At 40.4% G+C, this 27,040-nt stretch overlaps 1 protein-coding gene across 32 annotated transcripts in view; it reads left to right on the plus strand.

Moving 5' to 3' along the window:
* The window catches only part of ANK2 (ankyrin 2), a 180,130-nt gene that overhangs the window by 62,504 nt on the left and 90,586 nt on the right, over positions 1-27,040 (plus strand). For 27 of the 32 annotated variants that reach the window (XM_074541909.1, XM_074541911.1, XM_074541915.1 and 24 more), the window contains exons 2-7: positions 2,013-2,114; positions 9,053-9,151; positions 9,667-9,765; positions 22,480-22,578; positions 25,703-25,888; positions 26,337-26,360. In XM_074541909.1, the coding sequence (XP_074398010.1) occupies positions 2,013-2,114; positions 9,053-9,151; positions 9,667-9,765; positions 22,480-22,578; positions 25,703-25,888; positions 26,337-26,360 (609 nt within the window). The remainder of the gene's footprint in view (positions 1-2,012; positions 2,115-9,052; positions 9,152-9,666; positions 9,766-22,479; positions 22,579-25,702; positions 25,889-26,336; positions 26,361-27,040) is intronic. The other 5 variants (XM_074541913.1, XM_074541931.1, XM_074541914.1 and 2 more) reach the window with 1 other exon arrangement.

Below are 27,040 nucleotides of genomic sequence, written 5' to 3' on the forward strand. Positions count from 1 at the left end.
GCTGACAGATCCAGATTCATTGTCTTCTCTGACATAGTAAGACTACAGGAAAGTTCTGCTGTTGTTTACTGGAGGGATTTTGTCAAAATGCATTTGAATTTGAAATGTGCTAAAGAGAATAAATGTTTGAGACAGTAGTGCTGATAAAAATGCTTTTAAAAAGCATTAGAAGAATGGGACAAAGGAGAAACTAATGACAACCTATTGAAAAATTAGATTTGGCCAACTGGGAAGGAAAATCTGAGTATTCTCAATTTCTAAGTCTTCTAATCCTTGTAACATGTTGCAAAATATTTTCAATGTTTTGTGGCTAGTCTCTTGTACTTGTATGGGAGTTTATATATGAAGCATATGGACTGCTGAAATAGTCTTCATGTAGACAAGAAGTTAATGTTCTGCATTATGATCATTATTCCAGTGTATGGAAAGTGTACTGGAAGTGATGTACACTGCAGTAATTTGATTATGAGGTAATAAAATTATGAATCAAGGAAATGAGAATCTGCTTGGAAAGCATTGCTTGTGTCTTGTTAGCCAGAAACAAATGACATAGAGTTGTGTGGGTTTAGCTATAATCTGAGGGCCCAGCAATAATTGAGATGTCAGCACTTTTAGCTTTTTATGTTATTCTGTGTGAAAGAAAAAAAAGCAATGATTGGTTCATCCCTAAGAACCCAAAGTTGTAGATGGTAATTTGTTGCATCATTTTTTCTTAACCTTTTAAAAGTATAAAGCTTGTGATTGTAGTTTTGCTATGGTAAATGATTGTTGTAGTAGTAAAGCAGGAAAAAAAATGGGGAGAAAGAAGGTAAAACGTCTATTATTGAGGGCAAAGCTGCTTTTTCCAACCAGTGTGTCCAGTTTTACCCCTCATGCACTCAGATATTTGTTGTTTGTTAATGTTTTTAGCAAGACATGATTTTTTTCAAAGATACTTAAATATTAAAACATAATTTGATGTCTTTATGGGCATATCCTGATCCCAGGAAAGGATGTGCTCTCAAAGACATATTTTTGTCTTGGCATGTAGCACAGTTGTAAGGAGGCTGATTTTGATGACATCCATCTGTCGCAGATTAAAATAGGTTGGAATCGGGGATTGTGAAGCGAGTGATAAACAGGGTGACCGAAAAAAATGCATTGGAATGGATTGGGCAAGTGAAATAAGTGGCTGGAAGAGGGAGGGGTTTAGGATATTCTCATGATGAGAAGGAGCGAGTCCCAGCCCGAGGGAGTGCGGGCTGTCCTCTACCTCTGGGCTCTGTTTTGTGTCACAGACAAAGGCAAGAGGGCTGAGGTGTTCCACATTCTGTTGCTTAACAGTACGTGCCACAACCTGGCTGAAAAATAAAAGCTTATTTTCATAGAATTTCTAAATATTTTTTTTTTTTAACAAGAGCAGGCAGTTTAGGGGTGGGAATGTTTGCAGCATGATCCTGGATTTGGATACTCAGCCTTGAGTACTTCATCCGCTTTGTTCTAAGGTTAGCTACATGTGCAGTGCTGCCCACTTTGAGCATAGGCATCTAAAAATAATAGATCTACATCTGTAAATAACATTTATACACATCTGTAAACAACATGCATAAATACATAAATAAGACAGAAAATTATATATATAAAGAGATTATATATTTATATGTAATTCTCCAGAAAACTACAATTAGCAAGTTGATGCATTTATGTTTTTCTTGTTGACAATATCAGTTACTATGATTTATGGCTGTTTGGGGTTTTTTGTTTGGTTGGTTGGTTGGTTTTTTTGGTTCTTGCTAAATTTTGAATGTCAGCAATTATTGCTCTGTTTTGCTCACTCTGACAGGTCTGCAGTTCTTTTGTGCCATTATAGTCTAATTTAAATATGCTAATTAATGCAGATACAATTCAAACTCAGTTGTTTAATGGCTTTATTCTCCTGCATCATAAAATGTGGAAACCTTACTCCACTGATGAGGTTCTGCTCTGGTTTAAGCAGGGGCTAATTGGAGAATTTTTTTCTTCTCTTTTTGCAGTCTGACAGCAATGCAAGCTTTCTCCGAGCTGCCAGAGCTGGCAATCTGGACAAAGTCGTGGAATATCTGAAAAGTGGAATAGACATTAACACCTGTAATCAGGTAAGATATTTCATGGACACAGGCTTGTAAGAGTGAATTGCAAAACACCTGGGCACTGTAGAGATGTGATTTATCTCTTTATCCTGCTGAATGTGACGTGCTCAGCCCATGGATTTTCCTTAGCCGTCCCACGTGAAGCCCCTGATCCCCTGAGAGCTCAGGTGTGGGAGCCTGAGGCTTCCCCTGTTGTTTTTGTGAGGTCTCAGAGGGTAGGTAAGCACTTGAGTGGATGTAGTTGTAGCTGCCCAGATAATTCGTGCCCAAGCAGATTAAAACCTTGGCAATCACCTGCACTGGCAGTGCAGTTCTGGGTACTCTCAGATGGCTATAGGGGTAGCCATGGGCTTTCACCTTATTCCACAAAACTAAATGTGTTGTTATCACTGGTCAGTAATATCTACAATATAACACAAAAGATACTTAAATGTTGTGCTTAACATGCTCTCACTCCTTTCGAGAAAGTTATAACTGCTGTAAAAGTACACTGTTAAAGTTTCACTATTGATGTGACTGTAATGTGACACAATGTTTTGGCTTGGCTCTTTTGTAGCTCTGTCATATAAATCCAATTACTTTGGCTTCATAGCTTAGGGACCTACGTTTGCAGCGTTTATTTAAGTGACTAGAACCATCAAGTTTAATAAGACTCTAACTGTGACTTAAATATGCAACTAAGTGTCTGCATCAGTTCTGGGAAGTGTCTTGGCTTTCTAGTGAAACAACTGCAGTTTCTTTGATGGGGAATTTGACAGCTCAGGCTTTTATGGTGCCCAGCTTTCCCCTAACTCTTAGCCAGATTTGATCAGAATAACCACTAACTGGACAGTGGTTATGCCATTTGGAAGTAAAATCCCAGAGTTGTGACCACTATTTCTTTTTTTTTTTTTTTTTGGGTGGGGGGGTGTGGAGAAAAAAAGACTAACTGGGGGGATCAGGAGTGAAATAATCTAAAATGTTTGGTGCTGTCACCCTCCCTGCTGAAGGAAAGCTGCAGATGATTAAAGAAGGCATGTGTCAAATGGAAGCTGGGGCACAGGAGTGAGAGCAGATCTGTTGGCTGTGCCAAGGAATTTAATGATGAGGAGAATAAGAGCTGGGGCTTTTCATGTTCTGCTTGTTGAAAACATACAGGATTGTTCTCGTCTTACTGTCTAGGAGAAAGTTTCCTTTAAAACACTTACTGTAAAGGAAAACTTGCTGAGTTTTATGGGATGTGACCTGGCAAACTTCAAGTTTCCCAGTTAGGAGAGAGTAAAGCTAGACTCAAGTTCTTGTGTTCAAATAGATCCCACAAGTTTTCCATCTTTGTTATAAGCACCAATATTAACAAAGAGGTTTACCCCCAAGACAGAGCACAGTTAATATGATAACTACTTAGGAACATTACAAGGTTTTTTTCCCAGTGTTCATATTCTCTTACTGGTTATGGGAGGAATATGGCAAAAGTTGCTGCAGATTTATCCTCTGGAAAGTGCTTCCCACCTGCAGCTGGTGACAAAGCTCCACTTGTGCCATGTAGGGGAGATGAAAGCTTTCACCATCCACTGAGCACAGCCAAGCACTTCAGCTTCTGGCAGACTCCAGTTCTGGTGCCATATTAAATTGCTTACAGAGGTTTTTGTAACCAAGACTCTCCGTGCTTCCAGTAATTAAGCATCACTTGTGTATTGTAAATTTTATTGGGAATGGGAGCAGACTCCCTCTGCTAGAGGTCAGGGAATATTGAGTAAGCCATGGCAGCCTTGAAGTTATTCCTCCTCCTTTGTCTCCTCCTCAGGGTTTGGAAGGGGTGTCTGCGTCATTGTGTTCCAGCTGTCTGAGGGGAGAAGCAAACACAGTCTGTGCAAAATGCAGGGGTGTGTTTTATTTTTAACAGTGAGATATCTCAAGGCTCTTTTAAAAATGGAGCTTTGTATGTGCAGGGTATTTTTCCTCAGTAAAATGCTATTTTTAGATTAGATCTCATACAAGAAAACCATACATAATGTTAAAGATAAGCTTTCCTGAATGGAGAGAACACCAGGAGATTCTTTCTTCAGTTTCAATGTTTTTTTCTCACATCCTGAGTTTTCAGAGTGATATATCTTTATAGATAATCAAAGTATTTTCCCAGTGTAACTGTTGCCAAAACACAATGAAGCTTAATGTTTCTGGATATACTGAACACAGAGTAGTTAATAAAACAATTATATAGTTAACAATTAGACATGACTTAAATACGCTTTGTTGAATGCTATCATCATAACAAGTTCACCTATTATAGTATTTCCCTCTTGAATCCGAGTTCAAGCACCATCATCTCTTCCAAAAATCATAAACCAACTCTGTTTATTTCTGAAGAGAGTTAAAAATGTTAGGGGACAAAATTCTCCAGTTTTATGAGGGGTCCCTTAAAAAAGTCCAATTGCGGGTATTTTATGGGATGTATAACCAATAGCAATTGTAAATATGTTTCCTTTAAAGCTGCATTTCTATGCTACAAATGTAGTTTTTTAGGATATGGTTACTGTTTCTAGGTAGCATAGCAAGAGAAAGCTACTTGGTACTGCATCTTGTTCAAAATGTTCTTAGCAAAACAAATGTTACACTGTGCATTTTTGCAGCCCAAGGTTCCAGCAGAAGTTAGAGCCCAGACTGACTCTTCTGAGTTCATCAGCTGCCTGCTGATTTTTGAAACTGAATTGGGGATCCAAAGGCAGCATAAAGTAACGTTTCTCCATCTTGTCTCGGGAGACCTGTCAGTTTTCAGGGTGATGTCTTGGAAGGAAAAATGTGATGGGCGTTGGCATTAGCTTTGAGCAAGTCTTCTGTGCTCCTCTGTGAAGTCTAATGCCTTGAACAGATCAGGGTTCAACTATGAGGTTGTTCTGGGGGCCTCCATCTCCAAGGCTTTTTGAATCTCTGTCAGTTTGACTTTTGCTCTCGTTTTGTTGGCTTCCTTTTAGTTCAGCTGATTTCTATTCCTTCGGTGCCAGAGAGGCAGAGCACAGCTGTTCATTACTCCCTCCCTCCCTCCTTCCAAGGGGAAAGGCACTGCCTCTCCCAGCAGTGCCAGTTATGGTCTGAGGGAGCCCTGCAGCATAATGAGGTCAGCAGCACCACCTTTGATGTCACTCTCTAGGTTAATTCAGTTTCTTGACTTCCTAGACTATAAAGCAACATAAAAGGAGAATTTTCATAACCTGATTATGTTTTTCTTTTTTCCCCCACTGTCCACTTAATTTCTTTGTGATATTTTTAGCAAGAACTTCGACAAACATTTGGCCTTCAGAAAGCCATGCCCAGCTCTCTAATGTACCCTTTCCCAAATCTCTCTTGAAAAGAGGTTGCCACATGCACATTTTACTTCCCTGAGAGCTTTATTCAGAGGAGAGACTTTACAGAGCCATCTATTAAAGAGAGAAAAGTATTTGAGTTTAACAAAGACTGTGGTACTTCTTTCTAGTTTCTGCTTCTGCTGGCAAAAGGAGTTAGTGCCACCATACAGTGTTAATCACAAAAGCTTTTTAATTTTCATTGTGTTTTGAAGTTATGCTTTTCAATTGGGCTGTTATCATAGAACCTTTTCCCCACTTCCTTCAAATACTTTCTTTGCCCCATCTCTATGTTTCTAGTTCTTTATCATTGTCACTAATTCTCACCAGCAGAAGGTGACTTGAGCTTTCTAGGACTGCCAGGTTATTGTCAGTTAGAGCTGAGCTTAGAGGGAAGGGTGTAAAAGCCCACAGAGCACTGGTTTGGCTGATTTAGAATGTCCTGTGAACTGCTGGTCGATCTGATGCACTGCCAAGACATAGCTTTTCCATGGTGTCCATTGGCTTTGGCACAATAGGGTTAGGTGGGAATGGGAGAAGCTATGGCATCTGGGTGATGTTGCAGAAGGAATAAATGGCACAGCAGGATTGGTGCTGAACCAGGCAGTGATGGAAGAGCTTCCATTGCATGAGGACTGCTCTGTGAGGCACCTGAACACAAAGGCAGAGGTAGCAGGGAATTTGTCTGGGTGATTTCCAGACAAGAGCAGTGTCAGTGACTGTCTTATGGGGAATAAGTGTAGGCTGGTGATTTTTAGAATGTCTGAGAAACCCCTGGAGTTTTCCAGTGCAGTGAAAATACCAAGGGTGGCCCTGCAGGAAGTGGTGTGAGCAGTTGGTGGCACATGCACATTTGTAGCACTCCATGGGACAGAGCATTGACGTCTCTGCCTTGGTGGTAGAGGAGAAAGGGAATTGAGGGAATCAGGCACCGCAGGGAAGAAACACTTGTAAAGAACCACCAGCTTGCAAGGCTTAGTATTAGGTTGTTTTATGGGAGTTAATATCACCAAGGAGTCTCCAAAAGAATGGCAGTTATGGCATATGCAGGCTTTGTCCTTATGTGGCACAGTTTTGCTTAGCAGACAACTAATTTCACCCTCCCCAACTTTTTGGTGGGCAGGGGAGAGAAAAAGGGACATGTCAGAAACCTTTGTTGTTCTGAGCTACAAAAATCCAGTTGACAGGAACGGAGGAGTTGCATTGATTAAATCTGAGATTCCATCATCAGAAGTAGCAGGGATCAGCCACGTGGGCTGGGAAATAATTGCAGCGTTGGTTCTGATTAGGGAGAAAGAGAACAAAAGTTGCTTTAAGGCTTTGGTTGTGCTGGTCCTCAGCATTTAATGTGCAGGGCTTGCTACTCTTTACCCCAGCTTGCTTTATTTAAGGAATTATGGAATTTGAATGTCTATAGTCCTATTTTTAAGCTAGAGTTTGTTCCTGTAAGCTTTTTCTGGACCTCAACTATTCCTTTTTCTCATATCTTAATGCATTAAAAACAAGTACTGTGTTGTGAAGAAACTCAGTGGGTGCAGCAATATCAACTTTCAGGTGCTTAACATGACATCAACAGATACGTGGCTCAGAGGTAGGAATGCAAGTATTTTCAGAGATTAGCACAGGGACAAGCCTTGCTCTCTCCATATTTTGGCACACAGTAGACTAAAACAGAGGCTTATCCTCATCCTTTTGTATTCAGAGGCATTTATGGGCCATGAATTTTGCAGTTTCTCTGCTGTTTGTTCCTAAAGAGCGAAGAAGTTTAATGACATGTTGCAATACATCAGCTGTGTACACTGTGAGGAGGACAAGCTGCCCTTCAGCTTGCCATGGAAAGTGCTGATGAGAGAATCTGCAAGATCAGATACAGAACAGGTCTTTGTTCTTAAACAGTGAGGAGAACACTGTGTTTTCCCACAAAATACTAGCTCAAAGCTCTCAGCCACTGTAGGTAGCAATTATGGTTAGTTGATACTCAGCTGAGATTAAAAACCAAGAAAGACCAGAGTTTTCTGAAACATGTTCAGCCTGCACAATATTCCCTGACACAGACTGTACTCCTCATCTGTGATTATGGTCAACCTCACTGCATATTTTTGGCTAAGGGTTTATCCTTGACCAGGGCATGGAACTACTGCTATCCCTGGGCTCTGCAGCTCCATAGTAAGAGTGTTTCCTCTGGAATAAGGATGTTCTGGCTGCTGTAGCTTTTCCCACATAATGGGGTTTGAAACCACATTTCTCGTTAACATTTCCTGACTACCAGGCTGCAGAAGGGTGTTCCTCTGCTTTTGGCAGCCTGTGACCACGGCCTTCCTTTAGTTCCTTTGCTTTTCTCCTAGTTCCACTTCTGAATCTGACCACAAAGTCTGCCTGTGCTGCTCACATGGGTGCAGAATCAAATGGAGTTAGTGCTGAAATGTGTTTGCATTGCTGTGTCTGAAGCCATTGGACAAACTCCCATCAAATACCTCCTGTGAAGTGCTAAGTGCTTTAAAATCCCACTGGAAATTACAGGCTCCAGCTGCCTCTGTGAATGGACAAATAAAAGCCAGAATGTTGCCTGTTTATTTCACAACTGAAATGACTCTGAACTGCTCAGAGACAAGCAAAGTGATAAAAATTCCACAGTGCTGAATTTGCTGCTGGTTACTCAAACACCTGAGTATTGCTCCTGATGCCTGCAATATGGAAACCAGGAGAATGCTGGAGGGAATGGCAGTGTTTGTTGCTGTCACCTGCCTGATGTAGCATGAAAAATACCTCAGGATTGTGAAAAACAGGCTGGCAATTCAGCTACAATAGACTGTAATTTAATTTTTTTCTTGGGTGGAAGGGGGATACTAGGAAGAAGGAGATCAAGTTTCCATGGCAGGAATTTATATGAGGTAAAGTATCCTGTTCGTGTTTAATGTGGAGAGGATTTAGATGCTGACTTTCTTAGATTACGTTTTCAATAATCCTCACATTTATTTAATTAATTTTCTTTTCCTTTTTGAGATTAGAAAACCTTGAAGTTTAGTGAAGACTTGCTCATCAAATATGAGCAGAAGTCCCAGATCAAGGATCAGTTTGCAAGTCAAAGTGATCAACAGCCATTTGGGCCTGTTTGTGCTTGTGGGTTTTCATTTGATACCAGTTATCCCAGAGGAGATAGCAGGGTTCAGGATGGTTACACCAGCATGGAGTAACTCTGATTGAGTAGACACATCCCATGTAAATTTGGCTAAGTCCTGTGATTTCTCAGTATTGATAAAATCTCAGCAGGCTGGATAAGGTTACAGCAAAGTGAGGCAGAAAAATCAAGGTTTTAAATACTTGGCTCCATGGAGATGCCCAAGGTAGTAGTCTGTGGTAATGAGAAGTTATTAGAAAATAAGCAATCTTTTTTGGATACTCACGAAATGCAGTTTGGTTTGATGTATTTGTTACTATGAGAAAAATGTTCTGGGAGAAGTTTGTCCCACAGAGCCTCAGCCTAAATAGCCATGTCCAAAGTATCTGACTTATGCAGACAGTCAGCTCAGAGATGTGATAGCATTCCAGCTCCTAAGCTTCCCCTGATCCCAGGGCGAGGTAGGAATGTCTATCTGATATTTGTAATGGATCTTGTGCTTACAGAATGGACTCAATGCTCTGCACCTGGCAGCCAAGGAAGGCCACGTGGGACTGGTGCAGGAATTGCTGGAAAGAGGCTCGGCTGTGGATTCTGCCACTAAGGTAATTGATGCACGTCTCTGAGTTTATCCAATACATATGGCAAATACAGACAAAACCCCAAAAAGTACAAAATAAGAGAATAATGTAAATACTGCACAGATATTTAAACTGTTATTTCTGTTATGGCCTGGGAATTGGCTTTGCTGAAGTTCATTGGTAGTAAATGAAGAGGAAAATATAATTTGTGGTGTAATACAGGGGAAGCATTAGAAGTTTTTAGCAATGTCAGGTTTTCATTATTTCCAGTGACATGTCCTCCTTATTTGAAGGAGAATTAGTGTAGCTCCAAGCAGTAGATTTTTTCCAATCTGTGAAAATCAGTAATTGACTTTATAATATCCAGTGTCTTTTACCCGTGGGCACGATTGGAAAAACACTAGTGGGATAAATTATTTTCCCTTTAGCCTTTCCATAGCCAGGCACATGCACATGAATGCTATAAAAAAACCCTGCTGATTGAAATGATTCCTGAAAAAGGGTAATTATAACTTGTATTTTCCCCTTCCCTCTAACAGAAAGGGAATACAGCCCTGCACATTGCATCCTTAGCAGGACAAGCTGAAGTTGTCAAAGTTCTGGTGAAGGAGGGAGCCAATATCAATGCACAATCTCAGGTATGATGCTCTTTTCCCTTCTCACTTCTAAAAGTTATTTGGTGAGCTCTTGTAAGGTCTGAGATATTAGACACTGCTTCTAAACATCCAATTCTGACAAATCAACAAAATGAGGCATTCTTTCATAGGTAGAATAAAAGTAAATATTGAATTGAAGTCGTCATGTTCTCATTGTGTGATACAGGAACTCCTGTGGTTGGTGATAGAAAAATTTCTGAAACAATTTCTGGAAGAAAGCTAGGAATTACTAAAAGATTCCAAAGGGTATAAATATTTGAGTGGAATTTGGTGAGCAGTAACAAAGTAAATAATTTCTGAAGGGTTTGATTTTTACCATTGCTTCTTATGGTTACTTTTTGGCTAAAAGATTGCTGATAACTTACTCTAGGCTTCTGAATTCCTTCCGTATCAGAGAGAATTTCAATCAACAGTTTGTGATGTACATTTGAACTGGGGAAAATCCTCTTGTCCTGGCAGGAAAATCAACTGTTAAAACTGCCCTCTTATTTGCACTGGCATGAAACTTGTCTGGTGTTCTAAAACACTCCAGAGGACAGGGTGGTGTCCCTTGCATATGATTTCCTTTGATTAGGATTAAGAACCATTTATCAAATGAATAATTTGATCAATGTTCATAAATGCTGCCTTAATTATAGCAACTGTCTGTAGCTATAAGGGGCTGAACAGGTGGTATAGATGATAAAGAAACTGCATCTTTGTGAAGCACTTGGCTGGTGACATCTTCGAAAAAAAAAATAAATTTCCTAGCACTAGCTCCACACCTTGCTTGCCCAGACCTGGGAAACTGGGACCTGGAGCCTTTCCTCTTGTTTGGTGTTACAAATTCACCATGGACAGGCTAAGGTAAGTGGAGAGCAGGAGATGAATAAACTGCTTTACAGAATGAATGTTTGTCTATTCCTTTAGCACATTTTAAAACAAGAGAAAAAAACTGAAAAATCCTTTAAGTTGCCCAACTCCAAGATTTTAAAAATATTTTCTTTATTATGCTTTTTGCCCCAAAATGATGGAACAACTCTCTCAGGACAGCTGATGGTCAGTTGCTCCCCATGCTCTGTTCCCATTAAAGATGAGAAATGTAGTTCCTTTGTTCAAAAAATTTAGCAAACTCCTTTCATAATGAACAAGCTGGATGATTTCTTCAAATATTTACCAGCCTTCTTATGTATATTAGAAGAAAAAGTCTTTATTGTTTTGAGCATGGTAAGAGAAATAATTGTTAAAATTAATACTGTCATGAAGCATTATTCCTCAAAAAGTCTAAAAAGTCTCCCCAGATAGCTTTTCCTTATGCTGAAAAAATAAATGAGGTTTTCTAAAGTAAAAAAAAAAAAAAAAAAAAAAGAAAATCCAATTAGAACTGGAATATGTGTTTGCGGATATTACTTTTTGTAGTATTCTAGTTTTGAAGACATTTATTGTTAGCACTGGATGGTTTGTGTAAGGTGCTCAGAGCTGTTAACAGGCATTTGCTAATTGAGATAATGGAGTTAATCTGATGGAGGACATTTTCCCCACTACTGCTCACTGGCTTCCTCCAGGCAGGACGGATTGGAACTGCTGGCTTACAGATGTCCTGCCTTTGTGCCTTGCTGTCTCAATTAAACAAGTCCTGTTGACTTGACTGGGAGCAGGAGTCCTTAATGTGGTGTCATCCAGCTTTGGGGCCTTTGGGTTGTATCTTTCTGCCTTGCTGTGCTTTTCCAGAAGAGATGGATGACATGGGTAAAAGCTGCTTCAGGCAGATACTCAGAGGCTCTTGTTGCCACTGCCAAGGGAAACATTCCAGTGGAAGGTGTCCCTTAATTACAAAGGAACTTTTTAATGCTCCACGAATTGAATGAAGCTGATGAATGCTGCCTTTCTGCTCAAGGTTGCATTGATGTGTCAAGAATAACATGGCATAGAAAATAAAAGTTACAGAGAAAAAAACAGAAACTCTGAAATTAATAAAGAATAGACATGTGGTTTGATAACAGATGAAGCAAGGTTCAAACTTCAGCTGGTCAAAAAAGAAAATATATTAAATTAGATAGGAAAAAAGGAAAAAGAATGACTGAACAGAATGTGTTTGAGTTCTCAAAAACTTGAGTTTTCTTGTCTGGAAAGATGTCACTGATAAAAAAAGGTAACGAAAAATGTATCAGGAAAGAGCTCAATTGAGAAAGTGAGAAATGAACAAAAATACACATTATAGGTAAAATGGAACATAAAAGTGAGAAATTATAACTGAAATGCTCAACTTCTAATTTTTACATTTTCCCTCAATTCCATTTTTAAAAATAGGTGCCCTGTTGTCACCCTCAAATTTTTTAGCAGCAGTTGTTGCTACTGAGGGTATACTGCATCTTCTCCTTGGTATCTCTGTTACTTCACACTTTGTATTTTTTAGGCCCCTGTGAAATGCCCTTTGCTGGTAGTGATTTAGTGCCAGCAGAGTTACTCTGGTTGCAGCATCACTTTTTCTTTAAAGAATTCAGTATCTGTCAAAGCCATTCTCATTTTCAGTGATGACAATTTCCCATAGGGACAGAATTTCTTCTTTGAGGGTGAACAGGTAGATAAAGGAGAAGTTGCGACTTGAGCTTGTTCAGTTTGTTGTTTTTTCTTTAGTTTTCTCAATTAAATGGCATAAAAACACTGGCCTTCATCAAAACTTACAAGCAATGACATCTGAAACACTACACTCATTTTCCAGTTCCTTGCAACAGCAAAATAACAGCATTATCTCAGGAAATGCTATTAAATCTACTGAAACCACTGGGTTTACAAACCCCATCTGTGCTATCTGAGGCTGTTAAGCATTTTGGGCTCTGATTTTATAGATTTTGGGTTTCTATTAGATTACTTTGCTTTGCCCTTCAGCTTTATGTTGGCCTTCAGAGATGTTATTTTGTTCATCTTCCTCTTTTAAAAACTCTGTTCCTTTTGAGCTAACATGTCATCACTGCTATTTTTAGAGAAGAAATTTCTATTTTGATGCAAAGCCTAATTGCACAGTGATTACTAATTGAGTGACTCCACTTCCAGTTGCGTGCATGCCGTTTGAGAGCTCACATCTTCCTGGAGCATGTTTCAGGCAGAGGCTGGCACGAGGGCACACCCACAATGGCCAAAGATCTACAAGATGCTGCTCTTTGTTGGCATATTTCCACCTAGAACTGGACAAGAGTGGATTTTTTTTGGCTCAGTTAGAAGTGCCTCTTGCTACAAATATTAAATAGTAAATATATTTATATAATGAGTATCTATAAGCCCCTGTGGTTGACTCCATACATAGTTCAGTGGGCGGATCTAGACAGGTATCATCCGGTGAAAACTCAATTTTTGCAATTTCTCTCATTGATTTGACCATTATTTTAGTCCTGTGTAGATCTGACCAGGCTGCTCTTGTTGATAATACAGGGATGGTGTGAAGGAGAAAACACAGTAGGTAATGAATCCACTGGGGTGTTCCAGGTGTTCCTTTGAGCTTTGTGTTTCCTTGAGCAACAGATGAGGGTCTGACCCATGGATTGATGATTGATGCCATACATGCTGAGCTATGTATTCACTGGGGTGGGTGATCCTCTAGGTACTTAGGAGTTTCAGTGGGACATTCAGGCAAAGTCTTCAGGGAGCATTGGAATGTTCCGTCCGGCAGACCCATGGAAGTGGAATTGGCCACTCATTTCTGTCACATCCACCCACACTCATGCCCCCATCACACACCTTCACTGAGTCCAGTGTTACCCTTCTTCCACAGCTGCATCTTCTCTCCCCCCCAAACCTAGTACTAGTTGTTGCTTGTGCATTAGAAAAGTAACTATTTTTTGTGCTCTTCCTCTCAATGAGATTACATTTCAACGTATTGGGAATTCTTACATGAGTTCTTGAATTTTTTCCAGGTGGAAGAAATATCACCAGATTTAATCAGTCCAACCCTTTCCTTTGACAAATCACTCTTTGTTCCTGTTGCTTTCTCTTTAAGTCATCCTGGACCATCTGACTCATGTAGAGGCATCAGAGATGTCCAAACACTGGAAATCATCCTTCCAAATGTGCTGATAGCCTGACTGCAGCAATCCTCATAACTGAGTGTACCTGCAGACTGTCCCTGCAGCAGTGATGCTGAGCTGTCCTGACCATGCCTTCCTTAGGGAATGGGTCCATCCTGACATTGCCAGGATGAGGCAATTTGACAAATGACAAGTGATTAAGGTACAAAGCTGAAAAGTAGAAGGCAAAATGAGGAAATACAATCTGCTCCTGTTTGGGAATGGTAAGGGAACTGTCACGCCTTGGAGACACCTAAGAAAGAGGTGATACTCTTCAATGTTAAAATTCCTGCCACCGAGTTTACAAGGGAATGTGCTCCCCATTAGTGCAGTTATGTTTTGACCACCGTTTTGTATAGGGGCCCTCTTGAAAGGAGGAGGAGCTACCCTTTAATCATCAGATTATTTAAAGCGACCCAGATACAGAGAGCAAGGATTAGATAAATCAGTCCTCCCCCAAGCTGATTTTGTTATTTAAAAGCCCTCCGGTTTCCTTTCCTCGACATCCTGCTCTAAGCGCATTGGCAACACATTAGCCAAGAAATTGTTGCTTAAGTTTGCCCCTGTTACGGCCACCACTTCCTAGGTCAATATACATGAGAGGCTGTTCTGACTGCTTGAGCTCTTATCCAGACTTCTTATCAGATGGAAGCAATCCTTAGGGCAGCACATTTCCAGCCCTAATGTGTGCTCCCAAAAGGAGCTGTGAGGGCTCTGTGAGCATCCACGTTCTGTGTTACTACAAAAGCAAAGGGGGGATTTAGGTGATTCTCAGATAAGCGATCGGCTTGTCTCTGTCAGGATGCCCTAGGATTTGCTTTACCAGGGATTGCTCCCCCCATGGGTTGTGAGGATAATCCAACCTTTGGAATGGAGCACAATTTGCTACTCCATTATGACAAAAGGCTTTAATTCCACCAATGGTGCTTTCTGCTTTTATATCAATATATTTAGAGAGGCAGATTTTTAGCTGCTGTGTATCAAGAGGAGTCATTTAGCCACAGCTGGTCATGGCAAATGTAATAAAGGTACAGACCCATTATTTTTTCACTGGAAGGGAAAAAAGGGAAGAAATGCCTTCTGGAGGATTATATGGATTTTGAGAGATGTAAACAAAAGTAATACATGAAGAAGAATGAAAAAACCCAAATATTTCAACAAAGACTGAAACCAAACTGGAAATACTTACAGTATATGTCTTAGCCAATTCTTTGACTTTACTGCTATGAAAGGATAAATAGTCCAGATGGAAATATTCTGATTGAAACAAGAAGTGGTTTTTTCAGTCAATAATACTTATTCTGAGAACATGTTAGCTCTAGGAGGCTCCAGGAACTCAACATGCCAATGGGAAGGGTAAGGGCTCAGCAGACCATCACACCAGATTCCTCCCCAGCTGGTGACTGCTAGAACCAGGCAGTGCAAGTGTTTGCCATGTATATTTATGAGTGTGGGGATGACTGAGCCACAACCAAATAAATAGAAACATCTTATTTTTGGTTTTACTGCATTATTGTCCTCCTTTCAGCCCTCAGCCATACAAAATAAATGGATGCTTTCAGGACTGCTTTTCCCTTGCCATGCTTTAGAAGGCAAACCCCAAATGCAGTTTTGAATGGGCACCCTGATTAAAATCTGAGACTGTTCCCTGGCTAAGCCTTTGGGCCCTCACCTATGCCCAGCATCAGGGTGGTGTTTTCTTGTACATGACCATTCTGTTCTCATCCCATTATTCTCCATCAGCTCCATGTCTATTACAGGCTCCCTTGGTGTAAAAATGCTATTTCCAGAGCATAGAGCATCTTGATTTCTGACTGGCTGTGTTTCAGGCCCTGTTATTACTTAGCTGTTCTTGAGAAAAAAACTGTGATATTTGAAGCTACTGAAATAGAATATCTGTGCTCTTTACATTTAGCATCTGGGCTCAGAAGTGACTTCAACTCACACTTCCCAAGAGAGGGGCCTTGCAGTGGGGAGGCAGCAGGTGTCATATACGTAGTGCTTCTCTTGGAGTCCTGGGTGATTCCTCATGAATGAACTTGCCAAGTTTATCACAGCCCAGGCAGCATCATTTATCCATAGACTTTGTCATTATTGCCGTGGTGTAAGTATAGAGTGGCAAACACTATTTATATTACTAGGGAATTAGTGGGACAGCTGAAGGGGTGGTGCTATTTTCCATGTAGGCTTCTGTGTCACTACATTTAAAAAAGAAATATTTATTACAAATCACTTTATAATGTGTTTTCTCAAATCAGTAAATAATCTTTTAGGGGTTTTTTTGGCTGTTATTTTTTTTGGTTTTTTGTTTAACTGTTTGAACCAGTTTCAGGACGAGCCTCCCTAAATCCAATCATTCTTATCGTGTTCCTGACTACTTGTCTCATCTTGAATCTATGGGACTCTGCAGGCCTCAGCATCTGCCATGTGTCGTGGATGCAAGAATTGTCGCCTAAATTATTGGCTGACACTGGCTGGGAGATTTCACAGCAGGTCAGAATAGAGTAGCTTGCTTTCCCCCTAGGGATGTGCCACCCTACATCCAGCACCTCTGTGTGCACAGATACTTACATCTAATCTCTTTGACATCCTCACTAGCGCTTTCCAGCTTTGTTAAAAAAGGAAATGATAGGTGAGTGAATATATAAGGTACTGCTCACTGGGAAGCATGGAGGAAAATTTCTGCTCTGAAAGCATGTGATGTTTTCATCAGAAATCCACAGCATTTTAATTGTTTGTGGATGTATCTAAAAGGTGTTTTTACTGAGTCCCTGTTATAATCTGGATATAGGAGTTCTTGATTTGAATATGCCCAGTCTTTCTTCAGAGTAGGCCGCTTTCTGTTGACAGTATGGCAAAGTGATATCCATTAGGCACCTTATAATTAAATTATATTAATTTGCCTTTATCTTATCCCTTTATCTATACCCTGATCTTCACACATTCCCCAGTTGCTGTTAGATTGAATGTAAATATAGATGTCATAGTTCAATTATTTATGAGATTTTAATGAAAGAGTTTATTTTTCATTTAAAAACATCTGTTTTAAGGAAAATATATTTTAATGGAAAAGAAATATGGAGGTGAATAATTGTTCAAGTTACTGCTACGTTAAAATGCTGGATTTTGATGTAAGCTAAGAGCAACAAAAAAAAGAGACTTCATAAAATTAACATAGTACCATAATTTATCCTTAATTCACCCTTTTATACACAGAATCTCTCCTGCTCAGATATAATCCTCTTATGAAGTGTTTATTTATAGATTGACTGAAAATAATGCTCTGAGCATAACGCACTGAGCGAAGTTTCCAGAATTGTGAAATTGATGGTTCTGTCAAGATGTGTACTTTGAATTTACTTTGCAGATTGTGTTTGTCACCCTCATGTTTCATTGATTACAATTAGTTTATTGCTTGGATTGGTGGTGGATTTTTCATTTTGAGTAACAGAAAGGCTGAGGATGGAAGACACCCGTGGGGCTCATCTTGTTCCCTCCTGTGCTTGAACAAGATCACCCACAGTTGGCTGCCCAGGAACATCTCCTGGTTTTTGAGTATTTCCAAGGAAGGAGACTCCATAGCCTCTCTAGGTAACTGGTGCCAGTGCTTGGTCCCCCTCAAAGTAAAAAAGTGATGCCCAAAAGTTTGTTTCCACTGCTTCTGTTATTTTCCTTCCCTGCATAACGTTCTCCCCTTTGAGACAGAATAACCTGCTGGAGATATTTCCTCTCCTGCAGAGATTCCTGGCAGCTGGGATGAGGGAAGCAGTGCCTGAAGGTAGAACTATTAGGGTGAGGCATAGAAGTCACCAGTTTAGACTGGTGCTGGTGGAAAATGGGGAAAACAGGAAGATTGTCTGTTGGTGAACAAAGATTCAGATCAGGATCTTTCTGTTCTTGTTGAAGTTGAGCAATATTCTGAAGAACAGATAATGCTTTCAAACAGGTCTTGAACTTGAAGGTCCCCAAATGATCATGATCTTACTGCATAAAGCACTATTTTAGCACAGGACCATGACACACAGATATGCTAATGTGTGTGAGCTGTTTGATGAATAATACAAGCTTGTCTCGCTCTTGTCTCATCCTTCATGTCAATATCTCTTTTTATTGAGTAAAACTAAGCAGATATGAGCACTTGATTGTAAACCATTGCATGAGATGCCAGCTTTTCTTCTCTTTCCTGGTAATCACTGTCGTCCAATACAGTCTTAAACACTTCCTGGAGGCCTGTAAAATAATACAAAATAGTTATATTCATGTGGGTTTATGCAAACTATTTAGTCAAAGGATATGTTGCTAACCTTCGTGAATCCTCTTCAAATAGGCAAAATGTAGAGATTATATACCTCTGTTTTCTCTCTTTTCTATATCAGTATTAAAAAAATATATGGATTTATGGATAAAGTATATGGATACAATATGTAAATGGATGCTGAAGTCCACAGCTAACAACTCAGTACTGCCTGCGAAGAGGAGCCTTAGTTCCTTGAAAGCCTGCCATGAAATAAAGCTCCACCAAGCTATAGAATTGTGTGATTTTCTCAATATCCTAATAATCCCTCTGCTTCTTCAGCCTGTGTTCTTCATTAGGGCTTGGGACAATTTAATGATACAAATTCTGAGTCATATATAGACTTGCCAATTTACATTAATAGCTTGAAAAATCATTTGAGAGCTACTAATTTTCTCCAATTAGCCAGTAAATCAGTGAATGTAGTAGAAAGAACAGAGTATGAAATATAATCTGTTTAGTGATAATTTCTCATTCTGACTTTATATTATAGCAGTAAACATCTTGCAGTACACATTTGTGGGGGCAATGAAATTGGAATATTCTGTTCTCACCATGAATACTCTGATGAAACCATTGTTTGGAAATGAATGTTATATATCATTACACAATTAATTTCAATTTTTCAGATGAGGCACCAAATCTAAACATACAGAGTATGATTGCACAGCTGAGTTTAACAGGAAAGAAAAATGTAGTTAATTTCTCCTTCTCCAGGTCACAGTCAGTATTCTTTCTTTAATTTTGGACAGTATGGGATTATAAACTGAATGGAAATTTATTGAAATAAACAGTGCTCACCAGTGGCCCAGTAAACTTGCAGAGTCCCATTCCACGTGCCGAGGGGAGAGGTCAGTCTCCCTTGCAGTATGGCCATGGAGAATCATTTCCCATGGGTACAGCAGGAGACATTTGGCGACAGTGAAACGAAAGTCAAGGGAAAATATTTTCTTTAGTTTGGGGAGCTATGGGACTTGAGATTTGACATATCTCTAGAAGCAGAGTAGAGAGCTGCTCATCTAAAAGATGAGAAACTGGGAAGGGGATTTTAGATTGACAAAAGGAAAGGAAGTGAAGGGAAGGGTCTGGTTTTTGTGGGCGTTTCCATTCAGGAAGTGCAGGACTGGCTGAGAGAGAGAAACTCACTATGGAGGAGACAGATCACAGAAACCATGTGGGGCTGGGAGTAAGATGGAACACCTGGGCTCCAGTGGCCAGGGGAGAAGGAAGAGCTCCAGGAGGGCTAGTGCTTAATCCCACTGGGCACAGCTCTTCCAAGGAGAGCAGGCATATTGGGAATCCTAAAATAGGAGTTTCCTGGCCAAGGGCCAGGACTGTTGCATTGGGGACACTGCAATTAGAAGCTCTGAAACCAGAGCTTCACTGAAAGCACACTGAGAAAGCAGCCTTCTCCCTGCCAGCAGACAAAATCAGGCTTGACCTTGCCAGGGGGAGAAATTCAGAGGAATGTTTTCCAGCATGTCTGGTAAAGGCAGTTTTGCACGTAGCTCTTAGCATGTTGTAATTCCCAAAATGAGCCAGATTTCAACAAAATACATACAGTAGTTTCTGACTATAAATAAAGCTTGAAGGAAAACAAAGATACTATGTCTTTCTGTGTGAGAATTTTCTTTCTCCTAATTTCTGTAATTTCAGGTGTGATTATAGCACAAGTATGATAGAATGGGCACACTCTTCTGGACCTGTGTGTAGAAAAACATTAAGTATTTCATGGTATTAAAAGGTCATGAAGTCATGTACGTGTTGTTTATAGTCTCCTAATCCAGGATTTATTGTCCTAGTTCTGTTCCAGAACCAGGGACTTGAGTTGATTAAAAAAATTAGATTCTTCAAAGCTTTTAAGCAAATTGATTTACTGTGGCTGGAAAATTGTCATATTCACCCAATTCAGTCAGTGTGATCCTTGTAATATTCCAAGCTAGAAGGATTTTGCAAGTGGCATGTATTACATTCGAAGGATTAGACTTTGCCATGAAAATGCTGATGAGGTGAGTGGAAAATTACTATGAGTTATCCCTCGTAGTTTGCCACGTTGGTTCTTTCCAGAGTGGGAATGAGCTGGAACAGTGAGCCAGCTTGGTTACCTGCAGGCTCCTCTGTGCTGCTCCCTACAACTGCAATGGAAAAGAAGCCAATCTGTTCCTAATTCCCTCTGCCAGCTCTTGCCTCTGCCTCTTGTTCACCTTCCCAGTTACTTGGTGAGCAGCCTTCCATCATTTTATGCTATGATGGGATCCCTTACCTCCCCCTCTGTGTTAAGAGCTGTCTGAGGAGCAGCTGGGAGACCAGAGCTCCCTGACTCCCCACCTCCTGCCCCAGGAGGGGACGTGGGAGAGGCTGGCTCTGTGAGCTTCCAGTTTGCTGCCTGGTCTTTGCAGTGATTTGGAAAGAGGAAGCTTCCCATCAGCCTGACCTTATTGTTAAGAGGCTTTTCTTGGTGTCTTGCCTGAATTTTCCCTCCAGCAGCCTTGTAAACTTTGCTTTTTTGTTTTAGTTGTCATGGATATGCAGAACAGAGCTCTTCCCTTTAAAGACTGTTTTCCTTCACTTTGACCTTTCCAGCCAGAACACCACCATTTATTAGCCTTTTCTCAAGGAAAGATAGCTTCCCCAAGGAAATACATTTTTATGCCAGAGCAAGGGTTTTCTTTATTACAGCAGAATGAGCTCCTTGACCAGTGACCAGTCTCTGGAAGACATTTGTGACCTCTAGGGCCTTTTTTGCAGAATTCTTGTCTTACTTGTCATTCTCTGTGTGGATAGTTTATTTTCCCAGCAGTAGAGAGATGCTTGTGTTTGTCCCTACTAAAATGCCTTTCCAGGTCTTTTGACCATGGTTTCAAATGATGATCCTGTGATGTCATGGACTTGCAAACTATGTTGGTCATACTATCTGTGACTATAAGAGTCCATAATTTGAATAATTTCTGAGAATATTGGATAATAACTGAATCCTGTGCAAAGCCACTCAAAATACATCCCCCCGGTTTTGGCACTGAACTGGCTGTTAAATGTTCTCTGGGTGACATTTTTTAATTCTGTGTCCCAAGATTGTCAGTGGAAATGCCAGGATATTACGCAAAGCAGCACTCAAATATTTGCTACAACTTTTATGGCAGATATCATACAACATCCACAACATAAATTAGGTTTATTGCTTCAAAAGTCCTCTACATTTGTAAACACAGAGGGAGGTTGTAAAGACATCAGTTCTACAATCTTTGTGTTATCTAGTGACTGAAAAATGGAATTTTATTTCATTAGGAAATTATTAGAATGCCTCCACAGCAGGTTTCCTAGAAAGAATAATATTGGCTTCCCTGAAACAAGGTTTTTGATTATCATTGTATTTGTTTTGATTCTGATTGCTTGTGTGAATGCACAACCCTGTCATTCTGTGTGACAGCACACAAGAAAATAAAAAACCAAATAAATTGCATGTTTGAAGTCTGGTTTATGGTTTATTTTCTAGCTTAAAGTGACATTTCAAGCCAGAAGATTTTGTCCTCTTATGTTACATAGTAATGTACAGAATATTGAAGAATTTTCTAAGGTCTTCTTAGAAATCCTAAAAATTCTTATAAATTATTGATCAGGTAGACAGAATTCCATGCCTCTCTTTCATCAAGATTTTGTAGGTAATTAATTACAATTCTTTTCATTAAATTACTTTATTGCAAAGAAAGATTTTCTACTGTAGACTGATAGATTTAGAATAAATTTTTAAAATTACATTTTATTCAGAGCAAATTATTTTAATAAATTTAGGTAATTTTAATTTAAGTTTTTAATTAAATGATAACTGAACCTGCTGTATGGTCAGAAATGCAGCTGTTCCTTAGCACGGCTGAGTTCCTTTATGTTGGATGCTTTGCAATGTTTTATGTATTAGAAGTTTTTCGTAGTATGCTAAGCCTCTGCCATTTCTACTGAGCTTGTCAGAAGGTATGGGCTTCATGGTCTCCAGGGGATGATGTCTTTGCTTAAGTAAATGTAATAAATGGAGGAAACTCCTGCTTTCCTGTCAACTTTCATAAAGCTTTATTGCCAGCTTTACATCTCTGAGCATTATCAGCAAGGAATAGCTGTATTAATAATTTGTGTGTCCATTGCTTCCTTAAAATATGTCAGAAGAAAATGAGTGTGAAAGCCTGGAGAGTTCTGTGGGTTTGTTTAAATGGCATTGAACATGTCTGTATTAAGGGAAAAATACAAGGTTGTTCTTTTTACATTCAGTTACAAGAACACAAATGCGTTTTTAGCTGTGTATCCACTTGTGGTTCATTATTGTTGGTATCTATCATTTCAACATGACATTATTTTCTCCTGTGTCCTTCCTAGAATGGCTTTACTCCTTTGTACATGGCAGCTCAAGAGAACCACATTGAGGTGGTGAAATATCTCCTGGAGAATGGAGCCAACCAAAGCACAGCTACCGAGGTGAGGGGGTTTTCTCACATTTTTCTTTGTCTGTGTATTCGGATCACTTGAAGTCAGAACTGTGTGGGCCGCCTCCAGAGGGCTTGTCTGTGTCAATTGGCACCAACAGGTCATGGTTAGCAAGCTTTGTTTTAGAATCACAGATTTGTTTACATTGAAAAAGATCTCTAGATGGAGTCCAACCATGAACCCATCACCTGAGTCTTGTGATTTCAGTTGAATTCAGAAGAGGTGAGGCCCTCTGTGGTGCTGGGTTCAAGAACCATTTGGGAGGTCACCTACTCCAGCCTCTTGCTGCTGTTCCCTTAAGTTACTTTGATTCTGAGGCTCTCCTGTGGCATGGTGTAACTTGTGAGTGTTCATTATTGGCTCTGACTGGTGTAAACTGGAAACCAAATGACTAACAAGGATTGCATCAGTGAGCTTGGCAGGCTGTTGTCTTGATGGACACTTTATTTCCGCTGCTGGGCCACGTTGGTGTAAATAGGCAGAAGGATGATATTTACTGGGGATATGGATTGTAAACCTGCAGTAACTCCTGTGCAAGCAGGAGAGACGCCTAAGTAGGAGAGAGGAGACTCCATCTCCAGAGGAACTGAATCCAACAAGCTTCCTTCCACATATGAGGGGGTTTAGGGGCAGTGGAGAAAACTCCTTGGTCATTAGGACTATGCTCATTTTGTTTCCTCTTTCTGCCAAATATTCCTTATTCCAGCCAAGGGAGTGAGTGAACAGGCTCTGTGCTGCAAAGTGTGTCATCTTCCTGTTTGTTCTATGTGTGTGACATGTGAAGTAGCTATAGCAAAATTTCTCTCTGGCCAGAGCTTTTGTTCCTGTTTCTTGTTTTCTCTGGTCTGTTCAGAAACATTACCTTTCTGGATTGCCTTCACAAGTGGATCAATTTGAAATGCTGGTGCATTTATGCTCCCTCTCCTTCCCTTCAAACCTGTCAGTTTAACAGCTGTCTTACTGTCCTTCCTCTCAGTGGGTACTGTACTATTTGATGACAGCTCATAAAATAATCCCTTCATAGATGCGGTGATCACATTACATGTCAGCTTTCTGAAACACAAAATGCCAAATGATTGCCAGGCAACGAGGCAGACACACACTCCTTGTGAAGGAGCCAGGTGGAACTGGGGCTCGCCGTGAGCCCAGCCCTGCTGCAGCCCACAGTCACCTGCTGGCAGCCAGCTCCCAGCAGCTTCTGCTGCCTGGGAATTCATTCAGTTTACAGGAATTGAGAGGGTGAGATGGTTATAATTCATGTGGCCTCTGTTTGAGTGCAGACATTGACAGAACACACACTGTAGTGTCATTTTGTAGAAGAGGCAGAGAGGAGAAAAAATAAAATATACTCCTACTCTGACCCTGACTCCAAATTTATCTTGTGCCTTTAGAAAGATAAGTTTTCACTCTGTAGCTTGTAAAGTAAAGGCTGTTGATCTCTTTGCTGCTTAACTAGGTCAATTTTAGGTTCAGGTCCTGCTGAGGGGATGGTTTCCATGATTGTGTGAGTGTTCCTGTAGGAAGGCCTGAGCCACCATCGCTTTCATAGGTGCCCAGAGTTCACCTCATGAATAGGATGAAGAAATGGTACATTCATAGGGTGGGATGACAGCCTGAACTGTGGATGTCACTCAAATACAGGGAGAAGGTCCTTCTGTTTAGCATCAAAGAGTGGCCCTCCTCATGGGAGGCGAGGACATGAAAAGCTGTCTCCAAGCTTTGGTCAGCCATGCTTTGCAGAGGCAATAGCAGGGGGAATGCAGAAAGAGTTGTGTCCTTCTAGAGGAGGGTGCATGATGAAATGGTGCAAATCAAATGGATGAACTTATCTTTGAAGCCTTGAAACTTGCCCTGCCTTTGGATGCATTTCATTTCCTCTCACGCTTCTATATGTGCAGATAAAAAAGGAGAGTAAGGGTGAGCTCGGTTTCAGAGTCTCTAATCCAGGATTTGTTCTCATGTTCTGAGGCAAAAGGCAAATGCATTAAGCCATTTCAACACCTTATGTAGCCCCAATCTCAGAATAATCTTTACAGTTCAGCTGTTTTGTCAGCTGTTCCCCCCTTTTTAATTCACTGTACAGAATTTAATCTCTATTACAGGCAGAACCCACAGCAGTATCGCTGTTACAATGCACCTACCCACAGCTCGATGCAAAAGGGAGAGAAAGTTATTAGATTACTGAGGGGAAAAATTGCCTTGGCAATTCTTCAGATGTTTCTTTCAACATATGTTAGCTCTCATTCCTTCCTAACTTGGCCTTTATTCTTCTCTCATCTTTCCGTATTTCTATTCCAAAGCAAAGCTGTCCCATCTCTCATGTAGTTACAGAGCACCTGTGCTTGGGGAGGATGCATGGCCAGAGCAACGGTTCACTTTGAAATCAGAATGAAATATCTGGTAGCCTGTACTACTTAAGCCAGGAGAGCAAGCTGCTATCTTGTTATGATGGATTTTAAAGTACTGGCCATCCCTGGCATGTGTGGAGGAACAAGACAATTTTAAACTAATTTAGAAACAAACCTAAAACTATGACAAGCAAAGATTGATTTTCTGATTTTCTTTTAAAAAGAACCATAAATAATGTGAAGTTTTCCTCCTTCAAATCATGTTCCTAAACATGATCTGGATTTCTTGACTCATGATTCATGTGTAACTTTGAACGGGAACAGCAGCAAATGCATTTGATACACTTCCTTTTTCAGATATGTGAGATATTCATAAACATATTCTGTCTATATTTTTCACATTGACATTGTTCAGTGCTCAGTGAATTTACCAAAAATTTGCTAAAGATAGGCTTTGTAGCCCGTTTTAAGATGAGAAGTAATTAAGAGAGATGCTGTAGAATGATTCTTTGCTTGCACTTGGCTTAAAAAAAGATTACTTTGAAGTGTGAAAGATCCTTCAAAGCTTTTCAAATATTGGAAAGCCTTTTGAAGGTGTTTGAGAGAGTTAAAATATGTTGTGCCTCCAATCTCATGTTCCTGGAGATGGAGTGCAGAGGTGGAAAACAGCTGGGAGCGTGCTCCCCGGGTCGGTGTGCGCGAAGGGCGCGGTGCAGCTCCCCACGGTTGTCCGGCCATGCTGAGCACCCCTGATTTGCTGCCCCCAGGACGGTTTCACCCCTCTGGCTGTGGCACTGCAGCAGGGGCACAACCAGGCTGTGGCCATCCTGCTGGAGAACGACACCAAGGGCAAGGTGCGGCTGCCCGCGCTGCACATCGCCGCCAGGAAGGATGACACCAAGTCGGCGGCGCTGCTGCTGCAGAACGACCACAACGCCGACGTGCAGTCCAAGGTAACGGGGCGGGCTCCGGGCCCGGGGACAGCACCTCGAATCCCTGCATCCTAACGGGGAAACGGAACGGCTCTGGCGGGGAAGGACAGCTTGCTCCACCAGTATCGCCAGTAATACCCATAAGTTTGCGGTGTTAAGCTGCACAGTAATTACAAAGTGCTCATTTTTTCACTTTTTAGTTTGCCTCCTATTTCTTTGGTAACCAGATTTTTCTCATTATTTGCAAACCAGAAGCCACTGGAACGGAAGCAGAATCACTGCTTCCCTATGAAGTAGGATATTGGTTTATTGCCCACGGGAGCATAGATTATGTTTAAAGTTAATGCATGCTTGAATGGCTTTTCTCATAATTAACGGCATAACTCATTTCAGAAAAAGCAACATAGTTCTTCGTTTTGCGGCCAGTCTTTAATATTGTTCCTCTTTTTCCCAAACCATGCTGCATCAGATGATGGTGAATAGGACGACTGAGGTACCGACATCAACAATTTTTAATTACTCTTTCTGTTACTTATGATTATTTTCACTGCTCTTTGCCAATATTTCCTTATTAGTTAGCAATAGAAGTGAAGATATTATTCTTTTTTTAATACATAGAAAATTCTGGCTCAAAACCTATTTTTATTCATCATTTGTCTTAGAATTTCTTTTTACTTGTGTCAGTATTGAAAGACTTTTTTGAGAATTCACATCTGTCCAAAGGAGTCTGAAGCAAGTAATGGAGCTAAGAGGATAAAGATGCTTTTTAGCTCAATTTCATTAATTATGAAAATGCACTCACTTGGCATAACTACATCTGGGTGTCTGGCTCGGCCAGAATAATGCTAAAATTAATTTTCTGTTTCTTACAATAATAAGCATAATCAAATTCTCCAGGGTAAAAACTTGTTCAGGGCATCTGCTTCTTTTTACCATTCTTCCTATTACTATCTTTTCCATAAAGTTTTGCAAAGCCCTCAGGGACAGTATATATTCAGAATTTACCTGCAGTAAATAACACATTTCTTATATGGATTTTACTTCCACTAAAAATCACGAGGTTGATTGGCTTGGACTGACATTTTTCCAAAAGATCATTGCCACTTTTAGGAGAAAGAAAAAGTTCCAAGGATGAGATTGTTGTTTCAATACCTGCTTTTGAATAATGGAGTT

Source organism: Zonotrichia albicollis, chromosome 5, assembly GCF_047830755.1.
Source record: "Zonotrichia albicollis isolate bZonAlb1 chromosome 5, bZonAlb1.hap1, whole genome shotgun sequence".
NCBI classification, from domain to species: domain Eukaryota; kingdom Metazoa; phylum Chordata; class Aves; order Passeriformes; family Passerellidae; genus Zonotrichia; species Zonotrichia albicollis.